The following is a 15,138-nucleotide window of genomic DNA, read 5'->3' as shown; positions in this document are numbered from 1 at the left end:
TAAACATGAACATTTTTAAAACTTTTATTTTTAATTTTAAACTTTGAAATGATGAATCCAAATATGAAATCAGAAAATCAACTATGAATATGAAAAGAGTTGAATATGAATTCAACTCTGACCATTTTCACTTCCATTTCCTCCTCATTGTTATGTTATCTGTCTCTCTCTACACACTGTAATATTACATTTTTTCTCACATTGGAATCGAATCTTCAATTCGAGATCTATGAAACTTTATAGTGAATATCAGAGTCATCGATATACGGACAAACTTTTCGACTGAGAATTTTTTATCGTAAATGATTGTTGCATTGTTCCATGGTGTCACCGAGGCTGGGTTAACAGAATTAATAGATAAATGGTTTATTTAAATAGAGATGATATATAAACATTTATTTACTGAACAATATTCACATTATTTTACAATTTTAGAAAATTAATGTTTGAAAACAATATCTGACAGGTGACGGCCGTTTTCAGCAATGCACTTTACAAGCCGCTCTCGGAAGTTGGATTGTACTCTTTCTAACATTGCCCTGCCAATTTGTTCGACTTCCTCGCGAATTGCTCCCTTTAGTTCTTGAAGTGTACGTGGTTTATGCTGGTAAACACGTGACTTTAGGAAACCCCACAAGAAGTAGTCGCACATGGACAGGTCTGGAGACCGAGGAGGCCAATCAATGTCACCAAACCGAGAAATGATGCGACCACGAAAAACAGCCCGAATTGCTTCCATTGAATTTGTTGCTGTGTGAGCTGTCGCCCCGTCCTGCTGAAACCATACTTGCCGGATAGGAATACGTTTCCTTCTTAATTCAGGAAGGAAGAATCCAGTGAACATCTGTCTATAACGTTCTGAGGTTACAGTTACAGTGGTCCCGTTGTCGTCTTCAAAAAAGTATGGACCAATAACAAATATACTGCTCACAGCACACCAAACTGTCACCTTGGGACTGTGTAATGGTCTCTCATGCATTAATTTTGGATTTTCATCTGACCAATAACGATAGTTCTGCTGATTAACGGTACCATTCAAATGAAAATGTGCTTCATCTGTCGTAAACAAAATGATGTTTTCATTTTGGTCAAATGTGGCCTCCATTTCTCGAGCAAAATTCAGCCGCTTTACATAATCGCCAGGATTCAATTGTTGAACCATGATCATTTTGTAGGGATGAAATCCTAGATCTTCATGTAAAATACGCCTTACTGACCGATCACTGATGTTCAGTTCAGAAGAATGTCTCCTAGCAGATCGATTAGGACTACGGAGTATGGCTTGCCGAACTCTTTCCACATTTTGTGGAGTGCGTACAGTGCGATGAGCCCCTGGTGGTCGTTTATTCATTACTGTTCCTACTGAACGAAATGATTTTACCCAACGTAAAATGGTGTTACGAGTGGGTTTCTCTCTCTCTCTCTCTCTCTCTCTCTCTCTCTCTCTCTCTCTCTCTCTCTCTCTCTCTCTCTCTCTCTCTCTCTCTCTCTCTCTCTCTCTCTCTCTCTCTCTCTCTCTCTCTCTCTCTCTCTCTCTCTCTCTCTCTCTCTCTCTCTCTCTCTCTCTCTCTCTCTCTCTCTCTCTCTCTCTCTCTCTCTCTCTCTCTCTCTCTCTCTCTCTCTCTCTCTCTCTCTCTCTCTCTCTCTCTCTCTCTCTCTCTCTCTCTCTCTCTCTCTCTCTCTCTCTCTCTCTCTCTCTCTCTCTCTCTCTCTCTCTCTCTCTCTCTCTCTCTCTCTCTCTCTCTCTCTCTCTCTCTCTCTCTCTCTCTCTCTCTCTCTCTCTCTCTCTCTCTCTCTCTCTCTCTCTCTCTCTCTCTCTCTCTCTCTCTCTCTCTCTCTCTCTCTCTCTCTCTCTCTCTCTCTCTCTCTCTCTCTCTCTCTCTCTCTCTCTCTCTCTCTCTCTCTCTCTCTCTCTCTCTCTCTCTCTCTCTCTCTCTCTCTCTCTCTCTCTCTCTCTCTCTCTCTCTCTCTCTCTCTCTCTCTCTCTCTCTCTCTCTCTCTCTCTCTCTCTCTCTCTCTCTCTCTCTCTCTCTCTCTCTCTCTGGACAGAGAGGTCTGGACAGACTATCTTATAATTATAACAATTAATCTGTCATATTCCAATTACCTACTAATTTTTATTTTTCTCAATTGCATTAATACTATTTTGTTCATGATACTATCGTTTATTTTGTTTAATTATCTGGATATATATAATATTGTAATGCTGTTTTTGTACAATGGGTCTGTCGAGACCTGGGACTGTCTATCAATCAATCAATTTCTATCTTTCTCACACAGACACACCAACTCTTAATTCACACAGCGTAGCAGTAGATAGAGAATTGAACCTTTATACTTGATACTGTAAAGCCTCAACCAGCTCCCAATAAGTACGGTATAGAACTTTCTACATCTTGTTACTTTCCTTGCCCTATTACCATAGGTAAGGAAAGTATTGCTTTCCAAAAAAAAATTAAGGTACCCTAATTTCAAGTTTTCTATACGTTTCAAGGTCCCCTGAGTACAAAAACATGATTTTTGGGTGTTGGTCTGTGTGTGTGTGTGTGTGTGTGTGTATGTCTGTGAACACGATAACTCCATTCCTAATTAACCGATCGACTTGAAATTTTAAACTTAAGGTCCTTATACCATGAGGATCCGACAATAATATTTAATAATTTAATAAAATTCAATTCAAGATGGCGGAAATAATGGCGGATAAAAAACCATGTTTTTCACGGTTTTCTCGAAAACGGCTCTAACGATTTTCTTCAAATTTATACCATGAATAGCTATTTATAAGCCCTATCAACTGACATGAGTCTCATTTCTGGGAAACTTTCACGAGCTCCGTAATATTATTGAGAAAAATGGCGGATAATTACTAAAAAACCATGTTTTTCACGGTTTTCTCGAAAACGGCTCTAACGATTTTCTTCAAATTCATACCATGGATAGCTATTCATAAGTCCTATCAACTGACATGAGTCTCATTTCTGGGAAAATTTCAGGAGCTCCGTAATATTATTGAGAAAAATGGCGGATAATCACTAAAAAGCCATGTTTTTCACGATTTTCTCAAAAATGACTTGACCGATTTTTTTCAAATTCATACCCTGTATAGTTATTTATCGGCTCTATTACCTGGAATGAGTCTCCTTTCTGGGAAATTAATGGGGGGTCCACCCCATCCTTGAGAAATGGACTTTGTAGCCTCCTTCTCGTGCATGAGGTAGGTAGGTAGAGCAGTTCATAAAAAGAACACATAGTCGAGATATTTCATCTGTAGAACAGCTGTTTTGACGACTTTTGAAAAATATTGAATTTCACAATTTACACAAAGGAAAAAGTACTCTGAAAACAATTATACACATATACAGAAGTCTGATCGTAGTTTCAAATATGTTGCCGTCAATCGTCATTATGTTATTCCCCTAAATCATTCTCGTATAAGAATGAGGCTTATAGTTCAATGAGCAAGGAAAGTTGTGTGAGTGTACCACACCAGATTTTGTAATATAGTATTTAAAATACTATGACAATTCATTGATTGAAAAAGGTTGTCATACTCGATATTATCCTGTAAAAATAGAGACAACAAAGTTGTGATTCAATTTCAGCTTCTACAATAAATTTTCACTCAAGTAGACAAAAATAATATAAAAATAAGTTCATTTTTATTGGATAAAAAATTAAAATATGTTTATTCTACAGCTAATGAAAATTTTGGGGAAACACTGGTATTATTATTGTACAGTACTAGTACTCTCTTGCTATAGGTTCAACCAAATTCTTCATAGAAATAGAATTCTTCATTAATAACATTGAAGTGCTCACAGAGTTTTTATTTTAGACTATTTCCCGCGAACTATTTTACTAATTCGAGGGCGCTGAAACCGAATCTGAAATCAAAATTTTACTATCTCGATTTGTAGGTGATTTTGATATTTGTTAACTACACGCGCCCGGCCGGGTGAGCCTACACACTCACGGATTTCGCCGAGCCGAGTCGAGCCGTGCCGCGCCAGTAGCTCTGGACGGATTTGGCCTGGCTCGGCTCGCAATAAAATCGCCTACACACTCACGGATTTCTCCCGAGCCGAGCCAAGACAGGCCGTGGATGTGTGGGTGTGTAGGGCCGGCCCTTTAGGAAGCTGCTAGATGGACCAAATAGATCAATACTATTGTTTACCTTATTGTGGAGACCCAAGGATCTGAAAAGAGGTGGAAACAGCAGACAGTTCTACGTGTAGTAAAAGTAGGTCAACTAGGATTGAATGCGGGAATATGGAAGTTGACTGATGAAAGTAGGAATGGAGATGAGAATCTACCTTTCAACAGACCAGTGAATCATCACGACGCGACCTCAATGAAACCATTTGGAAAGCCTGTTTCAACTGATCAGTTGGATCTTTTAAAGTGCTTGAAAAACAGAAATATCAGAAACTTGTTCTCAGGTTTACTCAATACTATCAAGAGCTGTGTGAGGACTCTATATTATAGAGCCATATTCCAACGAACTTCTTACCAGAGACTTGTAAACAGTGACAATGGCTTCCAAGCTACTGAAGTCTGCCGTATTTCTCATGACAAAACCACATGCAGTGAAAATATAGACCACTATCAAAAACAATACCCACATCCTTGTATGAATTGACCCTAACCGAATCACAAGGGCCCATCTTGTAGGGAAAATTTACTCTGTCCAGCTTTCTGGAAAATGATAGACACTTGCACTTATTAAAATTCAATTCTAGCCCAATGATACTGGACCAAATAACTATTATATTGATATCCTACTATAACAAGTGACAATAATTTAAATAGTTTATTCTCTTTATAGTTTGACATCATCCGCAAATATTAAACAGCAACTATTTTGGATCTGTAAAGGTAGTTCATTGATAAACAACAAAAAGAAAAGAGGTCCAAGAACATTGCACTGCGGGACACCAGATGTGCTTAAAAACAATGACGAATTTAAACCCTTGACCGTAACATAATTACAGAGATGAGATAGGTAGTGAAAGTCAATAAACATATCACTGAATCCCAAGTCAAATAATCAGCGAAAAAGATCTTCATGATTCACACGATCAAATGCTTTCGCATAATCTGTAAGGCTCAACTCACACTTACGCGACTCAGGTCGAGAAGAGACTCGTCTCTAGTCGAGAGCATGTGTTTTCAAATGGTGACGTCGCGGAGACTAGAATCGACTAGTCTGAGTGTCACCATTTGGAAACACATGCTATCGACTAAAGTCAAGTCTCTTCTCGACCTCAGTCGCGAAGGTGTGAGTTGAGCCTTAATATTGCATCCACCGAATCGAATCTCCAGCAGCCAATACACTTGAAATATTTGTAGTGAACTCAAGCAGGTTTGTAACCACTGACCTTCCCGGCAAGACAATCCGAAAATTTGAGTTAGTCATGCCGAATATCAATGCAATAAGTCACTCTTCATCCATGACCAAACTTTGTAATTGAATTTAAATAGCATCTGCGATTTCAGCAAATGTGGAATATATTCAACATTTTGTATTTTCTTCGGCCAGTATTTTTGAATATCGATAATACATGTTCTTGAAATTTAAAAAAACTCATATAGGTACACAAACTTAATATTATTCTAATATTTAATTTTAATATATTTCTAGTCTGTGAAGTACTATATTTTATAAATATAGAAATGTATTTATGTTTTGCAGATAATGTGAGTGTAAAACCTAGTCAACGTTCGGTCCAAGGAAGTTCAAACTTTCAACCGAAGCTTATAAGAATTGGTCACCGCGGTAGTCCAATGGACGATGACTCAGATATTGGCGACCTCTCTAATAGACTGAAGTAATTATTCACATCATTCTTCCATTATATTCAAGTTCGCTAATATCGAGTAATACCTGTAATACACATTTTTTACATGACAGCAAAAGCTTTTAAAAATTAAATTAAATTGGGTTCGATAAAAGATTTAAAGATAAAATATGTAAGTAAAGTCAAGTAAATCGGTAAAAGTTGTTTCTCGAAGTACTATTCATAATTTATTGGGAAATGATATTGAATAATTGAAAATAGGGTGTTGCAAAATACTCAGTTCAATTTGTTGAGTATGCAATATTTTTAATTTATTGTATTGAGCTTTCAGTTTTTTGGAGCTTTTGGAATAAGATTGCTGTCGAAATACTTTTTGTATCCTATTATATTAAGCGAGCAATTTCTGTATATATTTTATGGTTATCTGGTTATGTGGTTATAACTAAGGTTATATGGGTATATATTTATGTTCAACGGATCTCGAAAACGGCTCTAACGATTTTCACGAAATTTGGATCTTAGTAGGTTTATGATATAAAAATTCGATTGCACTAGGTCTCATCCCTGTTAAAACTCGCTGAAGGACATGAGAAGGATAATTCATCCTTGGAAAAACCGATGATAATTTCGTCGTCTGTCGAAAACAGAAGATGCGTGTGCCTGTGTGGGAGATCAGCTGTGTAATCAATTAGCTTACCGTATCTCGCGAGAAATCTAAAAAATTTAATTGACTCGATCAGATTATTATCTGATTTGTTGACATGAGATGGTACTGTATATCATAATATTCAAAGTTAATCATTATTTTACAGTTCTAAGTGATTAGTGAGTGTTATTTTGTTATTCAATTTGGTATGTAAACAATCTAAATTAGAACTTTTATGTTTTCAAATATTTGGACTGAGAATCTGACCTGAATTCAAGTGTATGGAACATAACCTACTTTTTGGAATATTTAGTGTATAAATCAAAATTCGGGGAAGAAACAGTTTTGGGCTGTGCCTGTTAGTCCTTTCTCAAACATTTTAAAGAATTGATTTCTTTTTATCAATAAATAAATAACGAGTGAAGCTCGGTGTCCCGATATTATTCCATTAAAAGGCGAAGTTTTCAGTTTATAATCACTCAATTGTTGCAATTATTTAACACAAAAGGATCATCATTAGAAAAGGTTGAGATGCGGTGGCATTTTCCAACTTTTATAATTATTAGCTTCACATCATCGCATCATATTTATATGATTTTCCAACAACACAAATAATATTATTATACATTTTTTTTAAATTTAAATATAATTTAACTCCGGCCGGCGTGGTCTGAGGCCTACTGTCGTTACGTCTGGTTGTGGGTTCAAAACCGGGGGCATGGATATTCAATCCTATCGCCCACGCACAAGTAAAAGTTATGTGGGCATCATAAAAAAGCATATAATAATTTCTTATTTTCGCAGAAAAGCCAAGCTTCCTCCACACGCTGAAGAGGTGGCCTCAAAAGAACTCAAACGACTCATGAACATTGGACGCTACAGTTCTGACTACGGAGTTATCAGAAGCTATCTGGAGCTGTTAGCTGAACTACCATGGGACAACTCTACAGAAGAATCCATCAACATAAAGAAGGCAAAACTGGCTCTTGACTCGCAACACTACGGGCTTAAAAAACTGAAGAAGAGAGTGTTAGAGTTCCTAGCTGTCCGTCAGTTGAAGAAGGATTCGAAAGGGCCGATTCTGTGCTTCGTGGGGCCGCCTGGTGTGGGCAAGACCAGTATTGCGAGGTCGGTTGCCCACGCGATGGGTCGAAAGTTTCACCAGATTGCATTGGGTGGAGTTTGTAACCAGTCTGACATTCGGGGTCATAGGAAGACGTACGTGGGTGCTATGCCAGGACGCATCATTCAAGCGCTCAAAACCACCGGAGTCAACAACCCTGTCATTTTGCTCGATGAAGTCGATAAAATGGTGAGATACTTCATGAATTACTCTACTAACTTGGAAAATTCACAAATATTTCCTACTCAATTGAATACCATGAGCTAAACTTGCCATTTTAAATGGGGTTACAATGGGGTCAATTGTAACTAGAGACACTCAGACAAGTGTCTATTCTAGATTCGTTTGATACACCGATCAAATTTACTTCATTCGAAATTATCCTCATTTGTGAAGATCTTGGTCTCCTCAACAATTCGCTCCAGTCATCCCTTTGGCTTGCCCTTCTCATCTAGTTTTTTGCCCCAAGTTTATGTTCTAGGACAATCCAGCATGTTCTAGGACAATATTGTCCTTGTTACTTTAATTCGACCAAAAGCCATGTTAGTTTTTTGTGATTCTGCATCCTGTTCTAATCCATTCTGTGCACATGTGCCAGCTGATTTTTCAAAATTTGTATCCTTTCCTCATAACATGACATGTATTTCTGCATTCATCATTATTTTCCACTATTCTCTCTCATATAACCACAAATTCTTCTTAAAACTTTCATTTCTGAAATCTGCAATGCATTCGTGTTATGAGAGCCAAAATCCGGCTCCACAACAATCATTCTCAATCTTGAGTAAACTGGATCTATGAAAAAAAGAGACAGAATGAAAAATAGTAACTTGTTTAACTTGAAATGATGGATTGAAAAGGAAACTAGTAGTAAAATATTAAGTACCGTAGTATAAGAATGTAGTTAACACTAGTCTTGTCAGAAAGCTGATTAATTTTTTTAAAATTTACATAGTATTCATGTTAGGCTGCAAATAAAAATAATTAATTTTCGAATAAAAACTTATTGAAAAAATGATGAATTTTCAGGGAATTGGGACCCACTCAGGTGACCCTTCGGCAGCCTTACTGGAAGTTCTCGATCCGGAACAGAACACCAATTTCGTGGACCATTATGTGAACATCCCTTTCGACCTTTCCAAGGTCTTATTCATTGCTTCTTCAAACAGCCATAGCAAAATCCCGTTCGCCCTCTATGACAGATTGGAAGTCATCAATATAGGTGGATACTCTACGGTAAGTGACCTATCAATCAGCCTCTCATATTGATCTAGTTTTACTCGTATCAATTCAGCAATAACTGGCTTATTTGCAGGAATTTTAATAATACTTATTCAATATAATATATTGCGCATTACTAGATCTGCTCTTAGAAGTGGTTTCGAAGCTCACTGATGTCATTTCTGGAGCTTGCTTTCAGTCACTCTTTAATGAGAATCCTGAGATCAAATTTTTCTTCACGGATAAATTATATATGAATGTACCGCTGAGTTACCTACTTTCCCAAACTATAATGTATCCTCCGGATCACCATCTTTCCTAAATGATAAAGTAAACTCGAAATTATTACCATTACAATATTCCCAATAAATAATTGTGATGCAGCTATGTAAATAATGTTACGAGTAAGTGCTAGCCCCACGTCTCATATCTTTGAGAATATTGGATCATATTTGTTCAAATAGGAGTGACGTGGAAGAGACAAAAGTCTGCGCTAAATCTCTGCTCAACGTCCGTTCTGTGTGCATTGGGCTTTAGATAGCTCGAGTTATCTAGGAATATTACTGAAAATGATAGAAATAAAACTATAAGGAGTATGAGAAATTTTACAAATTATAATCTAAGTTGTGATAAACGAAATGCAGAATTTTCTATTTCTCAATTACGTATTAAATCAATCTTATGAACACAGTGCTGTAAAATATATATACTTATTGCACTCAGTTCTGTCGCTTTCTTGTCATAAAATGTCAACTATGTGATCTCCGTATGAGGTTTACTAGGTACAACTTAAACTCCTTAAAGTAACGGTTGAAGAGTGAGTTTTGTGCTTCATATTTGTATCTTGTCTTCTTCATTTTTGAAGCTTTTGTGATTTCTAAAATCCATTATTCAATGCGAAATCTTGACTATCAGCTTTTATCGTGTGTATTATAATACGACTGTCGGGGTTCTTCAACATTATTTGTATTGTGTGGTACTTATAGAAAATTTGGTTATCAAACCAATGTGAAGGTTATTGAATTTTCAATTTCAGAATGAGAAATTGGGTATTGCCGAACAGCATCTGCTTCCAAAAGTGATCCATGACAACGGATTGAGTGAGCAATTGTTGAATGTGCCCCGTGATAGTTTGCAACTGATAAGTGAGTATCTCCTGATAAGGTTATTTTTTTTTTAATTTGACTTGATAAAAATCAAATTTTAAGTATTAATCAAATAGTTTTAGCGTATAACATAATAATTTTATTAAATAAATTAGTACGTATTAATAAAATTTTTCAAGTATTTAGCAAATACATTATATAGTAAAAATAAAATTACCGTACCGTAATTTTAAAAATAAAATTATCTATCAAACATCTAGTTCTAATCAGAACACAATCTTCTTGAAAATTCATGATCGGGACCAAATAACACATTTTTAATTGGTTGTTTTTCTGTGATGAGTTGAAACTCGTAGAAATACAATACAAATTTAAAAGTCAAATAATAATGAAAAACACATGCATGATTTTTGTGTCAAAAATTTCTACTTTCACTAGAACTAATGAAATAACTTTGAAATAATTATTATACATTCATAACGAGTGTATAAATAAATAATCTAAAAAATCGTAAAATACGGTAACTATTGACAAATAAAACTAATGAATGTAGAAATGTGTTATGGATGTGGTAATGTGTTTCTATTTTGCAGTCAGTTCGTACACAAAAGAAGCGGGCGTGAGGAGTTTGGAGAAGAAGCTGAGCGCTCTGTGCCGGTCGGTGGCGTTCCAAGTGGCAGAACAAGACACTAGCGGTGCTGATCAAGTGCAAACTGCTTCTGGCCAGTCGCCGATGAAGGCCAGTCTCAACTCGCTCACTTTCCCCATCACTCTGGATAGGGAAGCTGTCGAGAAAGTTCTCGGGGTAAATATTTATTTTTAATAAATATAAATGTAAAATTTATACTGCTTCGCCCTCATTGAGAATAGATTAGTTGTTTTGGCTCCACAAAAATAGAAATGTCAAGACATATTTCCAATAATAATACTTGATACTTATTATTTTATTAATCAATTTTAAGATACGTCATAATTATCTGGGTAGCTACGAATTTTACACATGTTGAGCCCCTCTTCAAACTTCAAAAACTAATACTAAAAATAATAGGTTTTAAGGGGAATCAATTCCTCACGAACATTCTTTTCAAGTACAGTAAAGTACTAAGTGTAAGACAAACTCTACATCCAGGCTATCATCACGCGAAAGAGAAGAAACAACGAACAAATGAGACTGGCAGATCATAACCATCAAACTCATAACCAAAGATGAACACTACATTTGGGCAAAGAAACTACATATATTTGGTACCAAAAATTTACAATTCAATACCAAGTAACATTAGGGATGAATTCAATAGACAAAAGGTCAAGAAAAGTTTATTTTCTTGGTTAGTTGATATTGGAGTAGAAAATTGTGAAAATTTAGTTAGACTGTAAATATTTGAACTATTTATTCTTTACTCTTTTCCTTTATTTGTTTTTATTTTTTTAAATAACTTTCCATTTATTATCCTTGATAGTACATTAATATTTATTATTACTAAATTCATAATTTTCACAAAATTAAATCAATTTTTACTAATTTCAATATAAAAACTTTAATCTTATATCACTTGATGAAGTTTGTAAATAGTAATTATAACACGCAACAAGCAACTAATAACTTATACCCCAACACATATCATTCATAGTGGGGTGTTTATTGATTAAATTATCTATGCCTATTAAGGAATTATTCAATGCATAAAACTTCTTTGTTTTATTTGTATTTGATGTTATAGTATTCAAATTTGTGTTGTAATTGTTTTTGATGAATAAACTTTGGTTGATTGATTGAAGAAAGGTATACAAATATCAGAATATACTTCATAGCATATTAAACCACAGTTGATTTTTTCAATCCATAAATTTAATTCGTTTATAATTATTGCTATGAAATGAGTGACACACAAAAAATACAATTGGTTGATGAAAAAATAGTAGCTGATTGAATGGGGCTGATTGAAATAGGGAAATAATTCAATTTCTGTTTTATTACTGAACAGAGTTATTAGTTGAAATATTCCAGCTGTAATTTCTATTGTATTGTTTCGCAGCCGCCGATTTACGACGAGAACGTGTTGTGGGACAGAATGGGTATGCCGGGCGTAGCAGCCGGGCTGTACGTGTCTGTGATTGGCGGATCGGTGAGTCTGGTCGAGTGCTTTGCATTTGCCAAACCCAAGTCGGCCGAATGCTCACTACAGCTCACCGGAAAGTTGGGTCGAGTCATGAAGGAGTCTGCTCAACTGGCCTGGAAGTGGGTGCGAATCAATTACAGCAAGGTAATTCATCAAATAATAATCAAAGATAGAGATGCTTGGAGATTGATAGTTGTGGAGGCCAAGGCTCACCATGGGCTGTAGCGCCATACAAGAATAAGAATTGATAAGATAAATTGGTTTGTTTAATTACATTTGACTCTCCATAATAAGAGTTCAGAGGGATCAAGGAGAATAATTGAGAGTTCGTGTTATCAAGAGGTTGAATTGAAGGCAATTCTTTTATAGATTACAGTATTTCGTTTCTAGATTATTAATCTAATACTAAAAACTCTTGAACTCACAAATCATATAGATTGTTTTACAATTTGTTACTGTCAACAGATCTCTAGTTTCGTCTTCCATGAATCCAATTAATTGATAGTTATTGCTACAATATAATTATTAAGTAATGCAAATAAATAGAAAGAAACCAAAAAAGATGAAAATATACTTATGTCATTAATTGACTATAGCTTAATTCAATCCTGGATTAAAATAATTTTGGTTGAACTGCTGTTGAGAATGCAAACTTTGCTGACTTTGATGATAAAGATTATAATTTAGAGGAGTGCAAAAAATGTATACACAATTATTTGACAGTGAATAATTTGGTAACCGCCGTATATAGCTTGAGTGATGTCTTTTAAAAGTCGTATCCCCTAATGTTAATCAATCTCCATTTCAAGTAGGCGTAGCTTCGCTGACGCTACATAATACGCGTCGTCTATGCTATGGTTTCCAACATAGACATCGCTCGGTATGTCGGGCAGTGCATGCGCTTTGAACTAAGCAATGACAGTCGAACACATCTCAAAATTTGATAAAATACAAAAATAATGGTCAAATTGGTGTAAAATTATTTTGGTGTGAACTGTTGTTCATAACTTGCATAATAGCAAAATATTACGCTGTGATACATGCTACATGACCCGAAAAAGGCACTACGGCGGTCTAAAACAGCCTTAAAGTATAGGACCATAGGCGTGCGCACGGGGGTCACCAGGGGTACCACGGTATCCGCATTGGCCCCATTAAAAATAATAAAACTAAAAATTTAAATCCAGAAATGAAGATTTTCCCCCCAACAAGTGTCATGGAGTGAATATCCTGGCTCGGTAAATCACAAAGAGGAGCAAGATACAACAACCTTCACACTGTTCTAAAAATGTTTGCCACCATCCCAGTAATTCGTCCCATTTGCTGGTGTGGCTTTTCTAAACTAAGCAGCTTAGAAACCAAGTTAAGATCAACTTATCAATACCGACTGCTGCCATTCATCGAGGAACAACTGACATGATCCGCAACATCACAAGAAATCATAGATGAGTTCAAGATGATGGAAACGAAGGATGATGTAATAGTTATTTGTATATCTAGAGTGAAAAGTACTGTTTTTTCTCCCTGAGGGAAAAGTTTGAAGCCCGAGGCGAAGCCGAGGGCAACAATTTTCCTGAGGGAGAAAAAACATTTTTCACTCATGATTAACACAACATTTTTCCTCCACCTACATTTTTATAAAAACTTCAAATAAAATAATTTTTAAAAACGTACGTGACCAAACAATGTGTTACAACATAATCTAAAAAGTAAACAGAAACAGCTGGCTTGTAATCACAGTTCTCCGCTGACAGCGCTATCTGTCGGCAAAAGTTATAACAACAATGGCTGCCACAACTACAGCTATGATGAAGTTCCCGTTTCAAATTTGATTAGTTAATGAGGAATATTCGTTGGCTGGTATTTTGAATAACATGGAATGAAAAAAATTACATTTTTTAGTATAGTGATATGAAGTTTGTAATAATTTTAGCATACAAACATAAATTTCATATATTGATCAAATCTCTGGTTGAGGTATTGAATTTAGTTGGTTTAATGACTACTCTATATGCTTCCTCATCTGAGCTTAGACCTTCTAACCTATTACAATGTAAGTTTTTAAAATAAAGATGCTTCCCATGTTATTTAAATGGAGGCACTTTTCCTCCCTAGGGAGTTTTTCTGTTTTTTACTACCGAGAGCGAAAAAGTGACACTTTAGTATTATGTTCCAGGAAGTAAAGTATGTACTTCAGACAGTAGGTGGAGGAAAAAACCATTTTGTAAATCATCAAACACATTTAGATTTAGATAATACTCCATCAACACTTTATAGATTCATTTAATCAATTATTTTCCTAAAGTTGACTGTTGATTTTGTATGTATTATGATAGATTGATAGGATTAAACCTATTCGTTACTGACACCTCCAGTTTGTCAGTAGATGGGGTAGGAAAGAAAATAGTGCTTGATTATATGGGAAAAAGTTCTCTTCCACTTCTGACTTTCTCTCTGTTGAGCATGTGGCTTGAGCCTGATAATTAATGCTATTCTTGAATCGCGAGACCTCGTCAAAATGAAGAAGGTGATTTGAGGAAAACTACCATCCACATTCCATGCAAGAAAACCCTGAAAGCTCCGACTGCAGCTGGCAAGGTGGAACTAAATATATAATAAATTCATTTTTATCTGAAATAATCTTTACAATTAATCTTGGGCCAGTAACGAATTATCAAAGCTCTTGTATGTGTATTTAAATTAGTTTAATCTATAAATCTATTGGTTAGAACGCAAACAGTACAGTGCGTCTTATCGCTTTTAGTTCCCCCCCTCTCTCTCTCTACCTACCTCTGTCTATCTCCGAGGAGGAGGAGAAGGGTGCTTTTCCCCGGCAGAGCTGGTGAGACCCCAGTCGTCGTTAAAACCACGTTACAACCGCATAAAGTAAGTCAATCCGCATTTTATGTATTTTCCTCGGTCCTCCGTATTTTGTAAACCCCTCAATGTTAACCCGCGCTGCTCATATGGTCCAATACCGTGCCAGATGTAATCAGTGTTCCTATTAATTTACAGTTTACTGATAAACTTTAATATCGATCTCGTTTATTGTAATTGTGAATCGTATCCTTACTACAAATTTATTCATCCAAGTTCTGAGTTTGTGCTTACTAATTTGATCTTA

General features: G+C 35.9%; 1 protein-coding gene across 1 annotated transcript in view; it reads left to right on the top strand.

The window, feature by feature from the left end:
* LOC111052276 (lon protease homolog 2, peroxisomal) overlaps positions 1 to 15,138 on the top strand; it is a 41,114-nt gene that overhangs the window by 8,956 nt on the left and 17,020 nt on the right. Inside the window, exons 6-11 of the mRNA XM_022338905.2 lie at positions 5,693 to 5,828; positions 7,249 to 7,756; positions 8,597 to 8,803; positions 9,825 to 9,933; positions 10,488 to 10,699; positions 11,931 to 12,158. Coding sequence (XP_022194597.2) covers positions 5,693 to 5,828; positions 7,249 to 7,756; positions 8,597 to 8,803; positions 9,825 to 9,933; positions 10,488 to 10,699; positions 11,931 to 12,158 — 1,400 coding nt within the window. The remainder of the gene's footprint in view (positions 1 to 5,692; positions 5,829 to 7,248; positions 7,757 to 8,596; positions 8,804 to 9,824; positions 9,934 to 10,487; positions 10,700 to 11,930; positions 12,159 to 15,138) is intronic.

The sequence above is a fragment of the Nilaparvata lugens genome, chromosome 7 (assembly GCF_014356525.2).
Source record: "Nilaparvata lugens isolate BPH chromosome 7, ASM1435652v1, whole genome shotgun sequence".
NCBI lineage: Eukaryota > Metazoa > Arthropoda > Insecta > Hemiptera > Delphacidae > Nilaparvata > Nilaparvata lugens.
This window is presented reverse-complemented; position numbering and strand designations above follow the sequence as displayed.